Here is a 21,418-nt window from a genome sequence, read left to right on the forward strand (position 1 = left end):
CAGAACATCACAGAACTCCTCTCTCATTGGACAGAACCTCAGAGCTCGTCTCTCTTGTTGGTGGCAGGTCTCGGCTGCACGTCAGTGATCAGACTGTGGAGTCCAGATCCCTCATGGCCCCTTTTCTGCCATCTATAAGCCATCAACATTAATTATGACAATCTGCAAAATCTTGGGGCTAGCCTTCAGTCTTAAAGCTCCCCTACAACCAAGTTTGAAGATATATAAAGAACTCTTTGAATAACTTGTCTGATACAATTTTTTTTCCATAAAGAAGTTCAATTACCTGCTTAGAATTTTTTTTTAAATGACATCTACACCTCTTGCCCAGTTAAAAAAAAATCTATGAATATGTATCACATTTGTTGGTGTAAGTTGCCTATTGGGATAGGATTTAAACTTTTTTCAGAGAAGCTTTTCCCCTTCAACAGGTGCAATAAAAAAATATCTTTGGGTTAAGCAGTGATCACACTGCACATAATTCTTCACAGTGCTCAGGGACCTCTAACAACCAAGAGAAGCAACAATAACCAAAACAAAATGGACATGGACTTTAACAAAAAAATTAGCAGTAAAATGACTATCTGAACTTGTGCTCCTGTCATAGTTCTACAAATTTATTTCATAGTGGTTGCATTTCTTCCCAGAAGATGGTCAGACAATTACACTGGAGAGCCAGACAAAAATAATGAAAGTTTGGAAAAAGACAATAGCTTTATTTTAACAGGCATCTTAATAGACATGACAGACGTTTATTTAACTGACACATCTCTTCAGGCTTCCCAAAATTTGAAGCTTGGACTAGTCAAATGATTAATCAAAACATTTCTCTACACATCAGCTACTATATAAAAAATGTATAAAATCAAACATTTTTCTGAAGAGGACAGACAAAATGACAATCCAGCCCCATTCCCAAATGGGACATACCGTTTACCAAGTGATAGCCAGTCCCAAAATAGTACACTTTAAGAACAGAATTGCTGGACACTGACCAAGCCAAACCCAATGACATTTGACCAGTAAAGTCCGCTTTATTAATTCACTCACTCTATCATCAGTCCTGTCTGTCTGCAACCTTGGAAACAAGCCCTTCAAACTGTGAAGGGAAGTCCTTAACATTTACCACAATACAGCATGAACAAACGAAACCTGAATTCAGGATGATCTCGATGTGGTTTATGTACAAAAAAAGAAAAGTAACAGGGGCGAGAATGAAAATACTATACAGCAGTTATGTGTTGCAGAGAAAAGACAACTTCTTCTGAGTGGAATTCTGTTGAGACAATAGGACGAGTTGCAAAGAAGCAGCTGCTGTGTATCACAGGCTGGGAAGGTTGGTGGTGTTGAGGAGGAAAATGGTGGCGCGTGTGGTCGATTAAATCAGGCCTCCTGTCTGTTGTTGAAACACATCAATTGTATCTTCATCTTCCATTTCCAACTGTTGAGAGAAAAAAGTTATTTAACCATGTGTGTCACTGTGAATCCTTTTAAAAAGTAAAAGGTGTAAATTGAGAGGAAATTCTATATAAAGTAGAGAGACAAAGGGAGACATGTCATGTCAAGATGTTACAATTATATGGCATGTGCCAAAAGTACAACAGTATCATCTATACAAACACAAATTTGTCTTTTGCTTTGGGAAAATGGCACCATTTCAGCCAAAATGAAATGCTGTATTAGGCTTTGATGATCACAGCATTGCAATAATATGCAAGAACATGCAAGTTGTGTCTACTTCAACCCCGAATTACAGCGAGCACATTGGCCTCTTTCTGCAGTGTCATACTCAACACAAGTACGAGGACACGCAATTGAGTTTGGTGTTCTCCGACAGACTGAGGCATCTGCAGGCTCTCTGTGATAACATGTCCTTACCCTCAGCCTACATTTCCTATCAGACACACTAGTCATTGAGGAGGCGATCTCCTTTAACGCACTGACTGTTTAATCCTATCAGTGAGTGTCTGTCCTACAGTTACATTTAGCATGACTCAGTCAGACACTGAACTGATTGAGTTGTATGTGTGTGCACATGATTTTATTTTCAACATGTATTTAACACTACCCACAAGAAAAAAAAAAAAAGGGAATACCACAAATAAGGCGCACCAAGACAAGCATCCCCATAAAAGGGCATAGAATGCATGAAATATGCATACCTCACTGATTAAGGATGGCACAAACACATCACCACGAGTTATGGTGCATGATGAAATGCATTAAATATGTTTACAGGCAACAGGGTGCCCTGTGAATGTACATTTTCTAAGCACACTCCTCTATGCTGTAACTTGTTTTGAGTAGCTACACTCATTGTTTTAAAACTTCAAACTTACCTGTGCTGGTGTGTCTGTCTCATTTATTGGTTGTCCATCAAATCTGAACCTGATTTGCCTCATCGACAGTCCCTAGAGAGACAAAGATATAAAAACTTTTATAGTAAACCAAGCCTGAACCCTCCCATCTGTCTTGAGAAAAAAACTCATCACCATACTAACCAGGGGACTTTTAGCAGTTCTTTAAACATTTAACAGCCTAACAGGGGGAATTAAGAATGATTCAAACAATAGGTTTAAGCGCAAGCAATCAACAACAATGTAAGGGAAAGGCTTTCAGTTTCAGTACAGATTCTCATGTGGCAGTGGCTGTGATTGCCATTTGATAGCCACATTTTACAATGAAAATATCATACTGTCTCAAAGTCAGATGTGAAATTCCTACACAGAAAAGATGGGTGTAAATCCTGTAAGTTTACAGACCAACAATGATTTTATCACCAAAAATAGAGATTCACTGTGGGAGACATGCATAACACCACTGATCTTTGTCTTTGCTTTTACTATAGCTAAGTGGGTCTCAACAATGGATGGCGTAAACACTGTTACTAAAACAACTACTACAACTAAAAGCCAAGAATAGAATATGCAGTAGACTACTTCAAAGCATATATTGCCTTGTTTAAAGTATGTCTGCTGAAATATGAGGGTTATTGAAACATTCTAAGTTTTTGTCTCTTGCAGTGAAACACAAATGAAGGATTAATGAAAAACATCTGGTTTTCACTGTCTTTTTAAAAATGAGCTGCATGACACACATCTCTTTTGCCCTCCCGGCAGTCCAAGGAATACACAATATCGGGATTGGATTTTCAGTCTTCCAGAGAGTTGAACCCTCATTTGACTTTCAAATAAAGAGGAATGTTAAAGACTGTGCTTCACTGGATATTTTTTTTTAACTTTTAGGGATAGATATTTCAGAATGTAAAAGTTCTTGTCTAACCTTAGGGTTGTTTGTGTAGCCATGCGTCATCACAGTTGCAATCAAGATTACAGCGCAATTTTAAGAACTGAACTGGCACTCATCCCAATGTTAATTCATTAGAATTCATAGGCATAAGTCATAAGAAGTCAACATTCCTGCATCCAATTAAAGCAAGTAGACAAAGGACAACTTCATCTGATTTAGATCACAAATGCTGATGGAAAAGATAAGGTGGTCTGGTTTAGGATGAGAGAGGGGTATGGCCTAAGCTGTGTTCGGCTGTTGAGGTAAGATTTGCATTGACCCTCAAGCAGGAAGAGAAGACCTGTAGAGCACAGCTGGATCATAGCCAGTAAACAATAAACAATAATTCTTTCAGGAAAAAATGACTGAAAACATGGCCGTGATGAATAACTTTTAAATGAACATCATCTGGCTTTTATTTTAGGTTTGGCCTTTTACCATACCACTATGTTTTTGTATGTTTTGAGACTGTTGGATACAACTTCAGTATAAGGGACTCAGGTAGATCTTGACATGTGCAGCATATTGATCTGTGAGCTCTAACATTTAGTAAATATCTGCTGTCAACTGAAGATTCATGTCAAATAAAAACCAGTTAACAGATTTTGACCAGGTAATTTATATGGTAAGTGGTATATGGTAATAAAACCACTTGTTTGCTCGAGGTTAACTTTACACTGTAAACCAAAAGCACCAATTACCAGTTACTGAGTGCATGCTTGAGTGTGAAAAGGCTGAAAATTACTGCTTTTATAACCTTTTTTTTTGTCCTCAAACAAGATTAAAAATGTCCATACTTCAAAGTTGTTGCTCTGAACCATCAGGTAATACCAATAATTATTTCCATATGATGTAAATACGGCATAACATAGCAACACAGCTCTTAAGCCTTGCTCCGCAGTTGGAAGGAGACTACTCGAGTAAATGTTGTTCTTTAATAAATATTTAGGCGTACAAGATCTCTGCTATGCTAAATATATTCCACTCTGATAGGCCTTTTAAATGGCAGACATTTTGACATAGCAGGAAAAAGTTTGTGTTAATAAGACCTTTAATAGTCGCTGCATTACAGTCAGATGTACCAGTTCCAGGGCCCCAGAAATATGCATGCTGGCTCATTGGCACACTTGAATGTTAAAAGTTACACCTATGCTTTTTTGACAAATCAATAGCATACTGTGAAAAAGGCAAATTATAAGGATGGCAGGATTTTTGTTATAAATTTATAAGACGGACTTTAGGTGTCCTAACCCGAACGCTTACTCAACATGTTGCTCATAAAATCCTATAAGTGAGTGGGTGTATTACATGAAGTAGATGTGTTTGATAGTGGAGGTGCTACATCCTTTCATCCACTCCAAAAGGATTAAAAAGCTAAAGGAAACAGTTCTTATCTAAACAGTACAAACTCAAAACTACCCCAACTCCATTTAAGGCAAATTCAGTGAAATTCCAACAGTTTTCTACCCACAACAAACCACTGCATGTTCCACTTCAGTTTCAGTGGTGGTTGATACACTCCCCATGAAACATTACTGATAAACAGATTAATAACAAATGAAAAGGGGACTGGGAGATATTTTACTTCTATAATAAGCTTTCTTCTTTGTCTTTGTTAACATTTTACTTAGGGAACTAAACTAAATATCACAACAATTGTTTTATTTGTTAGAACTGTGTTTAACAAGTCAATATGTCTGCTGTAAAAAAGGTCTATGCAGCTTTAGCGCATCCTGTGGAATAGCTCTGCACCCCCCAGCCTGGGAATCACTGGTTTAGGAAATGAACCTGGAACATCATCCTGAATGTTCACAGTCAATCAGTGATGGCTCCTGCACGCTGATATTGTGCCATGCCCACCTGTCTCTCGCAGTAGGCCTTCATGAGTTTGATGAGTGGCGTGTGTCTTTTGATCTTGAATTGCACTACAGATCCATCCTGACCTGCTACCTTCAGGTTTATATGTTCGTTGTTTTCTGTCTTGACTGCTTCCTGAAGGACAGAGGCAGAAAAAAGCACAGTTGACACAGATGTGCAAGGAACCTGAGCTGGAATACTGATTCATTAGTTGATCAACAAAAAAATGATCTGCAATCTCTGATTTTAGTCAGTTTTATCAAACAAAAATAGCACACTGATGACAACTTAACAGACATGAAGAACTTAATGTTTCTCTGTTATTATAAACCAAACACTTTCACTTTTCATATTAACCAATCAGTTTGGGCTCTTGTGACTCATGATAAACAACTATTATTATTAACATTTCATAGATTAAATCTATCAAGTCTATGCCGGGTGTGGTGCTATTGAACTGTAATGCATTATACAGAGAGTTGTTTCTGTTATTTAGCCTACCCTCATTGATTTAAATGAGGTGGACAAAATAATAGGAACACCTGTCAACGTAACGCATTGTAGTATAACAGCACCACAGACTACATCCTCAAAAATGATCAAACTGAGGAATCAACACCTCTTTAACACAGTTTTAACAGTTTTGAACATTGAAACCTTGCTGAACAGATGATTTAATGCAGGGCTGTGGCATAATACTGTATATTAGGCTTAGCTGAGTGTATATAGTTTAGTTTCTTTAGTACCTCTGGTTTACTAATAAGCCATGATGACAATGCTGCAGATATTTTTGCATCAACATGATGCATGTTAAATATGAAATAATTAATTCACGGCATTCCGCAAAAAGACATCACCACGTGGTTGTGCTTAAGTAAACAATTTCTAAAATGGATTTCCAGAAAATGTATTTTAGTAAAGTTTAAAAACTTTCATGGAGCACATTTTCCCTTTGTTTACATTCTGTTTCGGCGTCTGCAAGATCAAATCAGTACAAGCCACAGCCTGACAAGCAAATAGAGAATCAAGATAAAAAGAAAACACTGCAGTTTTAGAGGCAACTAGCAGTCCTTACAGGTATATCGCTGCTGAGTGCACAAACTTCCTCCAACTTGCCCAAAACAACAGACACACACGTTGGTAAATGGGGGTATGCACTGAGGATGACACCAGCTGGCTGACTGTGTGATAAAGCAAAAAGCGATCTGCGCGCCTGTGGATGCGCGTTCACAAACCTTCCGGTCTATCAAAGTAGGGATAGCTAGTAGTTGAATTTGAGCTCTCAACTTTAACAAGGTAAAACAGAAGACGTGGAGATGTTTTTTTCTATGAGCCCATGTGCCACAGATCCAGTGAAAAAAAGTGGTATTTTGACACAATATGGAAACACTCACCTTTGGTTTTTCATCAGCCATGGTCACTCTTTTGGCGCTTCTCTACGCTGCCACACAAAGAATACGAGTACGCGCACGTACTCGTCCACGTTTAAGTTTTTCGAACCGAACGTGCGCGGCCACGCGTCATTGCGCGTCCACTGCATTGATCACTGAATGGCTGCAGGTAGTCACGAGGTTGAAAGCGCAGCCTGTGCATGGGCGGGAGAGTCTCCATGCGCGTTAAAGAGGCACGATCAGCATCACATGAACGCGCACAGCGATGTTTTGCTTTTTGTTGTCAGCTTTAGAGGGGCTGTATCCCACAACATGCACCTGACCGCACAGCTGACCTCTCATTAATGCCAGGCGACTCAGCCACCATCGCCATACAATTGATTACAATTACTGGGAATGTAGTATGTGCACTTTGTTTTCCATTTCTTTTCTTCCTTTTTCCTTCTTTCTTTTTTTCTAACCCTATAAATCCTAGCGGCCATCTTGTTTTTTCTGTCTGATAATGAAGATGCACTAAAATTATATTACACGAATACTTAAAGAAAGTGTGTATTTGCATAACACTGATTCTTAACAGATTCCAGTTAAAACATTTGTATGTGTTTGCATTTGGATAACAGAAAAACTCCACATATTCATTACTTCCCTTTTGTAAGTAAACCTGGTTCCCCAGAGCTTCGAGGTGATTGATTATGATTGAGTGATTGATTATATTTACAGATCATGCAATTTTTAGTTATCTAGCTGTATATCGAGTGGAAACTTTACCACACCATGAGGCAAATGGGCAAAAGCAGCAGACAGAAGTACAGGCAGGAAATAGGGCAGCCCTGTAGTGTCGTCATCACACACGCGCCGTTAGGACTATCGGCTGAATGACTGAGGCGCGTAAGCAGCAACGCACCTGTAGTTCATGGCATGAGGTGTTTATAGCTGAAAAGTCAGGCATTTTTATACTTTATTGTGTTTGAAACATTGTTCCCTGATGGAGGAGGTAGACGTCGAGCCGGCAATCACTGTGAGTAACCGCTATAGCTTACTTCTCTCTCTTTATTGCCACTGACTAGCATTGCTAAGAAGCTAACTACATCGCAAAAGCCTGTCAACTAATCTAAGTTGAACAAACACGGACACAACGTGTGTCAAAAACATTAAGAATAATCTGAAAGATACACATGTATTCACATAGGTGAAACCTAAGAGCGTAATAGATTCAGTGCTAGAGGACTTGTTACAAGACAGGAGTTTAAGTACATTTAGTAATAAGTTGAGAATTTGGCTTGACTACAGAAAAAAATGAATGTGAAAGCTACGAGTTGCGATCAGTCATGGGAAAATGGAATATTTACATCACCTGTTTCACTAAATAATTGCAGTGTAATGACCACGTCTCTCTTTAAATGCAGAATATTCCTGCAGCCAGTGATGGGAAGCATTTGGGATTTGCGTGGGGTCCTGGTGATATCCTTGCGTATGAGACCCTTTACAAAGCATCAGGTGTGTGTTGACAGTAACACAAGCTCCTTCTCACATTCTTGCCCTCTCTTTTACCTTATTTTTACTAACTTTCTTGCGTCCTTCGCCCTGTGTTTTCAGGTGCTAAAGGGTCAGGTTGCTCCTTCATCCATGAGGTTAGGAAAGACGAGGATATATATTCCCCTATTTTACGCAAGCTCTTCAATGAGTCGCATCACATCTTTGTTGGCCTGCAAACGATCAGAGAAGACCTTCCCAGCAAGAACAAAAAACCACAGTAAGTCTTCTCATCCTTTGCATGTCACGATATTGGTTCCTGGTGACATAAATCCTAGTTACAAAAGGAAAATCAAGCACATACATATATAATTATAAAATGATAAATGATTGATTTCATGATTTGCCAAACTTGTCTCCGTCTTACCTCTTAGATTTGTCAGCATCAGTAAAAACTACAGATCTGTGATACGAGCTTGTATGGAAGAACTTCAGCAAGTTGCAGGTTAGAATTTAAAATGTCAAAACTAAAATGACTTAAATGGCAAATTATAGTTTGGACATTTTAGCCTCAGTGCGATTTCTTGGGGAAAGTCAAATGGACCTTTTTGTCTGCTGCAGTTTCTACCAAAGATGCACAAGTGGCCATGCAGTATGGAAATCAGGTATGTGCTATATTTTGTGTATATAGACATTACATTCACTTTTGAATTCACATACAGGATAACATATGTGTATTGAGAATAGTAAGGCAATAATTCAATATTAACATTAATATTATCATTTTTTAGCTGAATGGTATTGTTGCAATTTAGTAAGACACAATCCTGTGGTATACCACTAAAGAATATTCTATTTTTAAATTGAAGACACTTACACGTCATAGTAAGTAAAGGGACTCTTTATACTAAGGTGCTAATGGTAATGAATAGGAATACATATACATTTTTTTTCAACTTTTGGATTCATTTTTCTATAGTGACACTGTGTTAACCTCAGCCTCTGTTTTGTTTTGTCACAGGTTTCCATTCTGTTGGCCATAGAGCTGATCTGGAATCTGTGTGAAGTGCTGTTCATTGACGCTGCTCCTGGTTAGAGTTTGACCTTGTGTTTATAGTTAATCTCCCCTCTTTCTTTTTGGAATACATTTTATTACTTCACTTTGAGATTATGAAAGCACCCAAACAAATAAATCAGCAGTGTGTATCTGTCTGTGTCCTCAGCGGGTTCACTGTTGCTCCACCTTCTGGACTGGGTAAGGTTACACAAGGCTGATGTGGATGAGAAGGCCAGAGAGGTGCTGCAAAGCGAGAGCCCTGCTGAGCACCACGACTACTGGGATGTGGTAGGTGCAGCACATGCACATATTAATGTCTTTAAAACTTGGTATACACACACACACCAAGTTCTGCCTTTTAATGAATAGTGCAAGGTGTGGTGATGATTTTGAGCAGAGATGTTCCCTTTCCAAGGACCATCAGACAGACACACATTTCCCTCCTCATTGGTATTTTGTCTGTCATAGAGCACAGAGTGAAATCATAGTTATTACATGTGTTGTGTCGGCCATGTGCAGGTGGTGAGTTATGTGCTGCAAGGCAGGTTGGAAGAAGCCAGACAGATGCTGATGAAGCAGGCCCCCCTACAGCCTGCTGCCAGAAATATGTACAAACTGATGGACACTCTGCTCAGCAAAATGCCCTTCTACAATGTAAGATCATTTTTTAATGGTTTATTTTATTGTGCAGCTTTAGACTGCTTTGGTTGAACGTTATTCAATTTCATTTCATACTCGTGACAACCAGAATTATTGCATACGTTATGTTTTATTTGCCAAGACGGAAAGGTGCATCATAGAATTTACTTGGCTAATCAGTGCTGACTTAAGTAACGGCTTAAAATATAATCCAATTCAGCAGAATTTCACCTCCAACTACAGCCTTAAAAATGACCACAGAGTCGGGGATGTACAAAGCTGATATATATTATTGTAAATCATCTGTATTGGCTATATTGAGATGCCTTTGATGGTGGTGTGAAAGAATGGCAGTTTACTTGAAGATATCACACGCCCCAAAAGAGAGATATCACACAAACATAGCTCATAAACCAGCCTGGGGCAGTTTTCACCTCTAAACTTTCTATGATGATAATCCCTCAGCCTGGTGGCACCCAGACGTTAACAGAGTTTGATGTAAAGTGGAGACACTGGCACGAGGAGGTGGACCGCTGCCTACAGGACAACTCGTTTGCCAGCAACCAACACCTGGAGCTCATCTGCAAGGTCAGTGACCCTGCGGCCTCCGTAGCCCTTCCTGTTGTCCATTGACGTCTTATATGTGTACTTCACCACAAACTGTTGTCTCCAAAGTGATCATAAAGTTAGATCAACGCCTCTGTAAAACAGTTCGAACAAAACCTGAACATTATAACCTTCATGAAGGGAGGATGCATTGCAGGACTGCTGTATTAAACAGCATTCGTTTTAGCTAGGTGTACCTAATAGACTGGCAACTGAGTGTTTGTAAAATAATGTCTGTAGTAAACTGTGCATGCAATGAGAGGTCCCATTGTCTAACGCATTGCAATATACCATGCTGCTGTCTAAGTTATCCATAGGTCTGGCAACCTATTCTTCCAAAATATATTCTTATGCATTTATTTGCATTTTATTGTGATTTCAGAGATTTTAAATCTTAAACTATTATTCGAACACCACATTAATCTCTTCCTATCTGTTCTTGTTGTTAAATCTCAGATCCTAGTGGGGGATGAAGACACGTTGCTTGATCACAAGGAATTGCTGAGCACCTGGTACCACTTCCTGGTTACTAGACTGCTGTTCTGCCACCCCACAGTCAAACCCACTGAGTTACATTACTATGCACAGGTACACTACACGAACTCCTGCTGCATCACTCAACATTCATACTCTCTTCTGCTTGTGTCCTTGTTATTTACTCTGTGTTAATGTGTTTGTGTGTGTATGCTGCAGTCATGCATGACCATGTTTCTGGACTCGAGGAGCGTCCCAGAGCCACTGGACAGCATCTTACTGGCTGCCTTTGAGTTTGACATTCATCAGGTCATCAAAGACTGCAGGTAGGACATAGGATTTAGTAGGGTGCACAAACATTTTTCATATTTTTTAAATTCAGGAAATAAGTCAAGTGAGTAATAGTGCATTGACAATTGAAGAAAGGCTTATTTTTTTGTGTGTTTGCTGCAGGGTTTGTATTAACCTTCCTTTCAAAATAATAAAAAAAATGACTTAGCCCAAACTTTTGCATACAACTGTACCTGTTTATCCCAACAGTCTATGATGTTTAACCCCTTCAACACACTATTTCCTAATTTCTCCATTCTCTCTTCTTTCAGCATTGCTCTCAACAACTGGTGGTTTGTGGCCCATTTGACAGATCTCTTGGATCACTGCAAACTCCTGCAGTCTCACAACCTACAGTAAGCACTCTGTTTGGCTGCATTTCTACTTGAATACACTTTAATCAGCTAAGATTTACCATATCTTTCTGCTGTGTGTTCAGCTTCGGCTCCAACCTGAGGGAGTTTCTCCTGTTAGAATATGCATCTGGTCTCTTCACTCATCACAGGTATGGTTATCTAAGGTTCAGTATGATATTTATATTTATGGTATGGAAATTCTACTAATTAGTGTATTCAAATACTTTGCTCCTTTTTTAAAGGTTTCGCTTTCAAAAGTATGAAAAACAGCTGCAAATTCTGATTATTTTTCACAAGTTATGTTTTTCTGATTAATCAGTCAACTCATCAGTTCAGCGCCTTAGATAGCATCAGCAGAGTTGAAACATGGGCCAGCAGCATCATGATATTATAACTGCCTATATGATGTTTTTGTGTGTCTTTGTGTTAAGTCTGTGGCAGTTGGCTGTGGACTACTTTGACCACTGCCCAGAGTTTGGCCGTGTCTACCTGGAGCTGCAGATTGAGCGTGTTCCTTTAGACACAGAGCGCAAAGCCCTCAAGGTGCTCAGGATCTGTGAGCAGAGACAAATGTCAGAACAAGGTAGCATTTAATTCTGTCTCTGTCGCATTCTCTGTCCAGCTGTATTGCACAAAGATAAAGGCAGCTGTTTCTCAAGTGCAGTAGAGACTTAACCCTTCAAGTTTTTGTCTTTATTCAGTGCGCAGTATCTGTAAGATCATGGCTATGCGGGCTCTAAGGAACAACAGACTGGGCTCTGCTCTGTCCTGGAGCATCAGGGCCAAAGATGCTGCCTTTGCCACCCTCATTTCAGAGAGGTTAGTTCCCTTAACAACACACTTATTCTTCAAGCACTTTGTTGTGATGTTGCCCCTTTCCAACTGGTTTTTAATGTGTGTGTGTGTCTGTGTGTGTGTCTGTGTCAGGTTCTTGCAGGATTACTGTGCTAAAGGGACCTTCTCTGATCTTGACCTGATAGACAACTTGGGCCCAGCAATGCTGCTCAGCGACAGGCTCACTTTCCTTGGTATGGACAAGACACACACACACACACACACACACACACAGCAGCATTGGTAGCACTGCTCCACGTGTGACACAGCCACTGCAGCGCACTCACAAGTTGGATTCATACGTCAAGTTATAGCACATTCAGTAAAGGCAGATTATGCCTTGGACCACTTCCCTTATACTCTCTCTTAGGCTGTCACATGATACTCAGACATACAGACGTGTATACGCACATAGATACAAATTCAGCTTAACGCAACAGCATGTGACAGTTGGTTTTACTGGAGGAATATCAGTGAGAAGAGATGAACCATTTAAAAAAAACCTTCTAAATTTAGATTCAAGTACAGTACATTCAAAGAAATGGCTTTTCTATCGATTATTACATATTGTCAACTCTGTTAGTTTCATTGCTGAAAAAAGCACATTCACAAAGTCTCTGATGTCTAAAGCACTGCAGGAAGAGCAAAGATAAAAAAAAACAGTTAAGTAAAAGCAGATTAATTGTAAATAAGAGTGAGAACAATACACACAGATGAGACGTAACGCAATACAAAGTTGTCAAACAGCATTTTTACACTGTGTGATTACACCTGCATCAGCATGAGCTTGCTAGTGATCAGAAACTGTGAACAAGGGCCAGTGTTACAATCTGAAAACTTCTTTCATTTCCAGGAAAGTACCGTGAGTTCCACAAGTTGTACGGGGAGAAGCGCTTCAGGGAGGCAGCTAAGCTGCTCCTCTCCCTCATGACGGCCAAGATCGCCCCCCGGAGCTTCTGGATGACTCTGCTGACTGACGCTCTGCCGCTGCTGGAGCAGAAAGAGGTCAGTCACCACAAAGTGTTCAGTACACTGTGGATGTGGACAAAATTGTTGTCATTCTAATCATAATATAGATGTACAGTATAACCAATGTAAATTAATGACCTTTTGTAATTTCTTTAGACAGAATAATAATGTGTAGTGAAGATAAGCTATTTTATTAAGACACAAAAATTGATTATATCAAAATAATGGCTGATTCATTTTCTGTCACTCTAATAATTAATTAATCAATAATTGTTGCAGCTTTATAATAAATTGCACTAAATTCTAGTCCTGACGTACAGGACAGACATCAAGTCCACATCAAGAATAAAAACTTGATATCAGACGGTGATGAAAACTTTTTTCCAGTGTGATGAGATTTCAGCTGCGTAATTGATTCTGCTTAGTCATTGGCTCCAAATAAAACTGCATATAGTTTTAATGTGATGTAAAACTGTCCTCTGCAGCAGCTGATTTACAGCTACTTCATCAATTTATCTGTTGATTTGTGCACATTCCTGTCAGGGAATTGTTTTATAGTGTCAAGAGAATTTTGTGCATTACTCCCTTTCCTGCGGTGCATGTCCGTGACCGGTTAATAAACATGTCTTATTATGATCATGTGGTTTAAGTCACAAGTCAAGACTAAATCTTTGGGTGGGACATACTCTTTTTTGTGGTCTGAGTTGTGATCTGCACAATGTCATTCATGTTGTCCCAAACAGAAACAAACTACGGTGTCACCTATTGTCATGGTGCAGATTTGAACACACGACAGACTCAGCAGTCCACATTATTATGTTAGATATGGGGGACACAGGAAGCAGGAGCAAAAGAAGAACTGCAGTGCTTGCTAAAAAGAAAAGGTCAGTCTGTGGTCTGATTAAATTAGAAGATGGCTTTGTTTGTCTTTTTTGAAGGTGATCTTCTCAGCGGACCAAACCCACGAGCTTATGTTCTGTTTAGAGGAGCTCACCTCCTCACTGAACACCACAGCTCCCGGCACAGACAGGCCCATGCAGGTATGCATCTCTCACACGGCACTAATACTGCTCAAATGATGGTGTTACTCTGATGCTGTTCACTGTTTGCTTAATATTTGATTCTCTTGTTTACATTTTAAAAATCCTGCCTACTATATATATATATACTAGAAGTTATTAATGCTTACTTTCCCTAATACCCCTAATACATTGCTTGGCTTATAACACACAGAGCCAAAACTGGTCCTGTGAAGTGTTGCTCTTACTCTACAGCTGCAATAGAAGGATTTGCTGCAATATTAAAGACTTACAATCCACTCTACCTCTGATTCAAGTGTGTTTGTCTTTTCAGGAGGAAGACATAGAGCTGACCAAAGTGGAGCTCCTGCGACTTGCTCTGGCCAGGAACCTGGCTATGGCTATAGTCAAAGAGGGAACAGTGGAAACATAAATGGAGACATTAAAAAGAAAGCTCTTCTTTTGCATTTTTGTATTGTATATAAAATTCAAGTAATCAAAATGTGCTCTTTGATAATAAAACTTGATGTACATTGTTTTGAAACCTGAATTTTTAGTAATCATGTATATGACAAGTTAAATAACTCGAGAATATCAGACATCCATTCAAAGAAATATTTATTTTTTTCATGCAGCGAACAAATGGCACATCATACAGTATGTACAGACCTAACACTCTCCCAAAAACTACACATCACATGTTCACATAACTTGTCATACAACAAACGGTAGGTACATTACATTACATACTATGTACATTAAACACACACTTCTGTACATCCTATATGATGATAAGCTGAGGCTGCCAGAGAGGGGACCTAAGAGAGGATCGGGTGGACTGATGTATGAAAATTTCCTCATAGCAAAGTTCCACTCCACATTCCACTGCTGCACACTGAAGAGTTATCTGCCTGGTGACGGATTTCTCTTACAAACTACCAAATTTAAATTCAGGTTTTTCAGTTCACATTTTCTAGGTTCAGTGATGCACTGAAATACTATAACACAAAATAATAAATATGACAAAAATACTCCCAATACTGAAACTGGTAGACAAATAAACATCTTTAAATACAGAACAAAAATATGGATATCCACTGCTAAAACAAAAAACTGAAATGCTGACAGTCTGGGCATATCACTATTTAATTTACAGTCAAAACAAAAAACTAATCGTGAAATAAAACCAGTGGTGGATTCAGACGACTTCATACTGAATTCATACAGTATTCATGATGAAAACAAAATGAAATGAAATATATATGTTGGTTGCCTTACTTTGCCTTTACAGCTCAGTATTCAACATTGTTGGTCCACTCATCTAGCTCAGGGCTACATTAGCTAATATAATTGTTAAACACAGTTTCCTTTACCATGTCAAAAATCCAGATGGCTAAAATAATCATGTAATAAATACATTAATCAGGCCACTGTCTTCCTGCAGGAATGATTATGTGACAGTACTTTTTAATCAACGCATGAATTTTCCAGTGTAACTCCATCCTAAGAAATCTAGATACCATTTCCAAATCTCTGGATATATTCAAGTATATTTTTGCAGGCTGGGTAAGTGTTGATTCAGAGGCTAAATAAAAAAATGAATAAACAGAAGCACAACCATTGTCTCTAGGCTCTGTTAAAGTACAGGTTAATTTCCTGCTGCAGTGCAGCATTTCAATCTTAGGCAGAGCTCTAATGCATTTATTATCTAAAGTACATTCGGGAAAATCCATCACAATATTAATCTCAAAACCACTGACCTGTTAACACAATGGTTATCTCCCATACCTGTGTATATCTTTTCTTTGTTAGCTGTCTGCAGAAAAGCACAAGCTCTGTATAAGTTAAACCTTTAGTGTCTGTTGTTAACATCTCACTACCAGGAATCATAATGGCCAGAAAATGAAAAACAACTGTCAGGAATGTGAAGCTGAAAGTTATTGTTACAGTAACAATGCAGCTGAATTTCCCCACCTTCCCCTCCTTTCTCTCTCTGGGATGCATGTGAACGCACATACACACCCCTTCATGGAGTATGAACCGGTCTGTCCCTGCTGAACGGTAGCAGGCCTGCACGCTGCTATAGATGACCCCATGCCTCTGGTGGGGGGAACTGGTCGACCTCTCCAACCTCGTTGCACAGACGGTCTCCTAGTGTGAAAGCCAGCTTGTAGCGCAGACGCACTTTCTCCTATGAAGACACACAGACACGCAGATCTCTATGCGTTATTACTGTCTCTCCACAACTTTTCAGGGCCTGACTACCACCGCAACTGACAGTTGTGTGGCTCAGAAGCTCTTTGTGTTTTGTGTATTGCTAGGTCCTGAAGTGCTATGATATCACCTACCTTGGCTGGATTAGCTAGCAACATGATCTGGGTAATGGAGGCTGGAGGTAGGATGGGGTTGAATGGTGCCAGATCTGTTCCTGATGGAGGCTGCAGCTTCACCTTCATTGACTGGGGGAGAATGAAAGGAAGTGTCAGTGCTGGATTTTTAATGCCTGTATTAAGGGACAGGTTCACATTTTTTCATCATTTCATTGTTTCCACAGACAGCGGACAAGGATTTAAATGAACCACATCGGTGAAGCCTGGCACCAGCTGTGTCTGAGTTTAAGAAGATGTTTTTACACAGAATAAGGACTGTTGATTTTGTCTCCTATCTTTTACACTGAAGTCCTGTTAGAAACGATCTCTTCACAGCCAATATAGAGAGGAGGAATGATTACGGAACCCAATTAATATTTCAGTGTACATATTGGCATGTGAATATAGTTTCAAGACAGACTTGAAAAAATGCAAACCTACCCTTTAATAAGTTGACAGCAGAGAGTTGACAGTCAATGGAGAGAGAAGGGGCACAACATGCAACAAGAATCACAGGCAGTACTTGAACCTAGGCCATCAGGGCACCCTGCTTTGTTACCATTACAAGTTTTTATCAGTTAAAATATGTTATTTAAAATGCAAAATATTTTATTGATAATGTGGATACATAGGTGTTTGGGCTGTTTGGAAAATGGCGTGAAAGCATTTGTGTACAACGTGGATTAAGTCATGTTGATCGAGCACGTCCACTGTTTGAGGAAAAACCTAATAAAACCTTTAGCAGGTGAGTGACCGCGACATCTCTACCTTGGGCACAGCAGCTTGCAGTACCACATTGTGAACAGGCAGGGGCGCTGTATTGAGCATGGACACCACCATTACAAGCACATCAGGCCTGCTGGGGGGACAGTCAGATGCAAAGTTGAGCAGCACGCGAACACCATCCTTATCGTAGGCCGTCACAGGCAGCACTTTACCTGAGTACAGACAGGGCGCAGCCAGTCAGGAACAGGCAGACATGAGCTATCCAAAGAGACTACACCCATACATGTAATTTTGTTTTTATCATATGTTATTCCAATAACCAGTTCATCCTTTGCTCCCTCTCTCCCCCCCTGTCCTTACTAGGTCTGATGGCCTCCAGAGGGACGTGCACATTGCTCAGGGAGATGTCTGTGGCTCTAGCCGGGCTGCCCTGGAGGGGAGGGTGGCAGGGGGACAGAGAGCGGAACAGCGGGCTGCCCGGGGCCGAGCCCAGGCTCTGGACCTTAGCATGGGAAAGGGCAGGAGAGCTGGGCATTGTACCCTGGAGAAGAGAGGCTGAGGAGGGAGAGCCCTGCCCAGTTATAAGGGGAGGTGCTGCTGCAGGGGTTATCCCAAAGCTGCCTCCTCTGGCCGTCATCTGGCCGGACAAACTGAAAATCACATTTTCAATTGTTATGAGTACCTTAAAGTACTAATTTTGAGAAATAATCAGATTAGATTAGTCAAGTATGAGAAGCATAATAAAATGTGTACATAAGAGGAATGACAAGAGAAAATTCAATGGCGATATACTGATGAAAAGTACAGATTTTCAACTAAACAGTATGTACCTCTTGTGATCTGAAAAGCCCATCATGGCCAGGTCTTGCAGGTTTTGGAGACTGTGTATGCCGGCGGCTGGCTCCACTGGGGGCACCACTGGACCTGAATAAGCCATACTCATACTGCCAAACATATCCACACTTGATGCTGGAGCCTACAGAGGAGATGAGAGGAACATAATTTAGCTCTCTCATTACACAATGACTAGCAGAGGATGGTTTGGCTAATGTTGCTCACAAACTATTTCAAATGTACCTGCAAGGAAGTCCACTGATTGGACACTTCATTCAACTTGGGTTTTGATTGGCTGCTCAGAGAGGTAGGTGGGTCATTTAGTCCTGAAAGAAGCATTTGTATCATCAAAAAAGACAGTTTTGGACAAGCAGTACTCAAGTATTCAAAGATTGTTTCAGAGTACAGGTTCTCTCCATATCATGGAGACTGCTAAATTAAAGAAATATTTTGACATTTGGAGAAATACGCTTATTTGCTTCCTGGCAGACAGTTAGATGAGAGGGTTGATACCACTCAGGAAAATGGTGAGCTTAGCTTAGCACAAAGACTGGAAACAGCTAGCCCAGCTCTGTCTGAAGATCAACAAAATCAGCACAGCACTGTTAAAGCGCACTAATTAAGACATTATATGTTGTTTATTCAATTAGTGCAAAAACTGGACTGTAATAACAATTTGCCATTTTACAGCAGGGTTATATGCCATCGGCTGTGAAACTGAGGGAAAGCACTGCTTAAACAAATTACTACCTAGGGACAGCAGCTCATCATCAAGGAGCGAGAGAGCAGTGGAGGCCTTGTCGAGGGGGGGATGACTCGGGCTGCTGTTCTGACTGCCCTGCGAGCCGGCCAGGCGCTTGGGAGGAGGAGGCAGGACAGGTATGGGGGAAGCCGTGGGATTGGTGGAGACAGGGTGTGAGGACTGGGAGGGAGGGATGGCCGGTTGAGGGGGGCTAGGAGTGTCAAGGCCGGCGAGGTCGATCAGCGTATCTGTGGTGTCTGGTGAGCGACAAAGAGAGGAAGATTGATTGCAGCAGTTGAATTAATCACACAGAGGCAGGGCATCTGGAGTGTAAAGCAATCGCATTTTTTTTGTTGTTGTTGTGTAAAACGCATAAACGTGCATGAGTATAAAATATCTCACCGCTATCGCTGTGACCAGCTGTAGATCGAGGCTCTTCACTGTCACCATTGATCTGCTGCCCCTCAACTATCTTCTTATAGGAGCTGATGACTCTTGAGAGGTCATCGCTGGCCTGCAAGATGTCACCTGAGGAGTCAAATGCAGGGGGTTCATCGGTTACACACAGTGACACACAGCGAAACGTGAAGACAGGGCTTCTTCAGAGAGAGAAAACACCAAACTAGCAAACCTAAACTGGTGTCATTGTCCTCTGTCTCAGTGGCCATTTTGAAAGCAGCCCGCCTCAGCTTGTCACATCGCTCGTAGAGTTCCTGAGGGCAAATACAAAGGAGGCGCTTTACAGTGTAAATGCAGCTGTGACACCAGCTGTAGTTTCACTAGTTTGTTTATTGACGAAAATATCACAATGCAAACATATAAGATAACTTTACATGATTTTGTTAAATTAACACTATTGTATGTAACACTATTAAATTACTAAACCACATGGTCGCATTATAAGATTTTCAGGCAAATACAGAACATTAACTGCCCTATAGACAGTGAGGACCTTTTGAATTACATTTACTCAAATTTTACTCAGATCTTGTGAGTCTGGGGGGAATTATAATACATGCGCAGGAGACAAAGAACAGGGACAAAGTGGCTCTTTTTTGGACTTGAAAAATGTAAACCTTATATGCTGTTGGGTATGGCTAGCTCAATTAAAACTGCAGTGTATGGTCGGAAGCTGGATCCTTCAGTCAAAAAAAAAAAAAAATGCAAGAGCAGATGACTAACAATTTTGAATTTCAAAACGTGGAATGTTTAGTTATCACCTAGAGTAACGGTTGTATATTATACTGACTGCCTTTGACTATTATCGCAAAGAACACTGAAGAGAAAAGAGATTAAATGACTCGTGCCAGTTCAACTTCTCAGATGATGAGAGTTTGCTTTTCACTCTGGCAGCCATTCTAGTTATAATTCATGTACCTGTTATTAAACAAAAAGACAACTCATTATCATTCCAATTGTTGCTGTATTCACAATGCTTTATTGTTGTTGCATGGATTTAAACAAAAAATTCTCATCAAATACTGAAGTGAAGCGTGAACTGGGCGGATAATGTCTCATTGGGAATTTCTTCCCAAATATTCCTACATCCAGTGAATGTGTTGTTCCTTTTTTTTTAGGGAACTATTTCAGGTCTGTCCTTGGACGTTAAAGAACTGAATTCTACAATCTCACTTGTGTGTGTGTGTGTGTGTGTGAGTGAGAGAGTGTGCAGTCACACACCTTAATGATCTCCTTGTCTGAGTCAGTGGAGCTGTCTTTATTGTAGTGGGACAGCATCTCAGTCAGCAGCTTGACGTTGATGTTCACCTCCTCCAGCGTGTGCACTCGCTTTGTAACCTTCTGCACTCGTGCCTCATCCTGACAAAGACGACAAGCAACAACGTACTGTATACTACACGTGCAGCTGTTCATGTCACACATGAAGAATATGTATGTCTTAGCTAAAGTTCAAACGTTAACTTATTTTCGTGTGTCCCCATAGCAGCAAGCAAGCCAATTAAAAGCAGTGCAAAATGAATATTAGGATGACTGTGTTAAATATTCACCTCTTTCACCATGTTTTTGATTAATCTGTTGGCTTCCTGGAGGTCTTCTGGATTTTTACTCCGGAGAAGCTCGGCAAGCAGCTATACACAACACACACACACACACACACACACACACACACACACACACACACACACACACACAAAAACATCAGAATTTCCTCTAGAACAAATGATTCTGCTAAAACTATGAGGGCAAGCTAAAACTATGAGTGCTAAATACTGAAGTGATGGGCAAGTCAAACAACTTTGATTTTTTTTTTACAAGTCATTGTGTGTTTAATGATGAGATGATGATGATGATGATGATGATGATGACTTTAGAAGCAGTAGTGATTTAGAAAGGAGTTATGTTGTTCTTTTACTTTCCACCTAATGCAGTCTGGTTGAATCCCAACATTACAGAGCCGTTTTTTTCCCCTTCAATTCCTCACCTTTCCATGTCCTC

The 21,418-nt window shown here is 40.2% G+C and overlaps 3 protein-coding genes across 4 annotated transcripts in view; 1 reads left to right on the plus strand and 2 right to left on the minus strand.

Annotated features, from left to right (window-relative positions):
• Positions 1 to 689: 689 nt before the first annotated feature.
• sumo2 (small ubiquitin-like modifier 2) lies at positions 690 to 6,623 on the minus strand. The gene is made up of 4 exons (XM_022752362.1): positions 6,540 to 6,623; positions 5,149 to 5,280; positions 2,340 to 2,411; positions 690 to 1,441 (listed from the first exon to the last, which is right to left on the minus strand). Exons 1-4 carry the CDS (start codon positions 6,558 to 6,560, stop codon positions 1,379 to 1,381), a joined length of 288 nt encoding a protein of 95 aa, XP_022608083.1. The 5' UTR covers positions 6,561 to 6,623; the 3' UTR covers positions 690 to 1,378.
• Positions 6,624 to 7,207: 584 nt separating this feature from the next.
• Positions 7,208 to 14,826, plus strand: nup85 (nucleoporin 85). Its single transcript, XM_022752363.1, has 19 exons — positions 7,208 to 7,554; positions 7,943 to 8,033; positions 8,133 to 8,289; positions 8,444 to 8,514; positions 8,631 to 8,674; positions 9,031 to 9,100; positions 9,233 to 9,354; positions 9,586 to 9,720; positions 10,171 to 10,293; positions 10,768 to 10,899; positions 11,005 to 11,111; positions 11,388 to 11,471; positions 11,555 to 11,620; positions 11,903 to 12,054; positions 12,173 to 12,290; positions 12,399 to 12,499; positions 13,159 to 13,310; positions 14,213 to 14,314; positions 14,628 to 14,826. Exons 1-19 carry the CDS (start codon positions 7,522 to 7,524, stop codon positions 14,724 to 14,726), a joined length of 1,959 nt encoding a protein of 652 aa, XP_022608084.1. The 5' UTR covers positions 7,208 to 7,521; the 3' UTR covers positions 14,727 to 14,826.
• A 105-nt stretch (positions 14,827 to 14,931) lies between these two features.
• Positions 14,932 to 21,418, minus strand: part of gga3 (golgi associated, gamma adaptin ear containing, ARF binding protein 3) — a 9,493-nt gene continuing 3,006 nt past the window's right edge. For both annotated transcript variants that reach the window (XM_022752338.1, XM_022752337.1), the window contains 11 exons: positions 20,971 to 21,051; positions 20,645 to 20,782; positions 19,596 to 19,677; positions 19,367 to 19,492; positions 18,973 to 19,221; positions 18,466 to 18,548; positions 18,219 to 18,364; positions 17,749 to 18,038; positions 17,431 to 17,600; positions 16,642 to 16,752; positions 14,932 to 16,484 (listed from right to left, as the gene is read on the minus strand). In XM_022752338.1, the coding sequence (XP_022608059.1) occupies positions 16,374 to 16,484; positions 16,642 to 16,752; positions 17,431 to 17,600; positions 17,749 to 18,038; positions 18,219 to 18,364; positions 18,466 to 18,548; positions 18,973 to 19,221; positions 19,367 to 19,492; positions 19,596 to 19,677; positions 20,645 to 20,782; positions 20,971 to 21,051 (1,587 nt within the window). In that variant the 3' untranslated portion in view covers positions 14,932 to 16,373. The remainder of the gene's footprint in view (positions 16,485 to 16,641; positions 16,753 to 17,430; positions 17,601 to 17,748; positions 18,039 to 18,218; positions 18,365 to 18,465; positions 18,549 to 18,972; positions 19,222 to 19,366; positions 19,493 to 19,595; positions 19,678 to 20,644; positions 20,783 to 20,970; positions 21,052 to 21,418) is intronic.

Source organism: Seriola dumerili, unplaced genomic scaffold (genome assembly GCF_002260705.1).
Source record: "Seriola dumerili isolate Sdu_G_001 unplaced genomic scaffold, Sdu_1.0 BDQW01000169.1, whole genome shotgun sequence".
In the NCBI taxonomy this organism is placed as follows: domain Eukaryota; kingdom Metazoa; phylum Chordata; class Actinopteri; order Carangiformes; family Carangidae; genus Seriola; species Seriola dumerili.

Excerpts from the sequence above, each read along its gene's own strand:
- sumo2 (XM_022752362.1), bottom strand. The coding sequence starts at position 6,560 with ATGGCTGATGAAAAACCAAAG. Across the intron at positions 2,412-5,148 it reads AGGCCTACTGCGAGAGACAG|GGACTGTCGATGAGGCAAAT; the intron begins GTGGGCATGGCA and ends TTGTCTCTCTAG. Across the intron at positions 1,442-2,339 it reads AGACAGACACACCAGCACAG|TTGGAAATGGAAGATGAAGA; the intron begins GTAAGTTTGAAG and ends TTCTCTCAACAG.
- nup85 (XM_022752363.1), top strand. The coding sequence starts at position 7,522 with ATGGAGGAGGTAGACGTCGAGCCGGCAATCACT. Across the intron at positions 8,675-9,030 it reads CCATGCAGTATGGAAATCAG|GTTTCCATTCTGTTGGCCAT; the intron begins GTATGTGCTATA and ends GTTTTGTCACAG. Across the intron at positions 11,472-11,554 it reads CTGCAGTCTCACAACCTACA|CTTCGGCTCCAACCTGAGGG; the intron begins GTAAGCACTCTG and ends CTGTGTGTTCAG.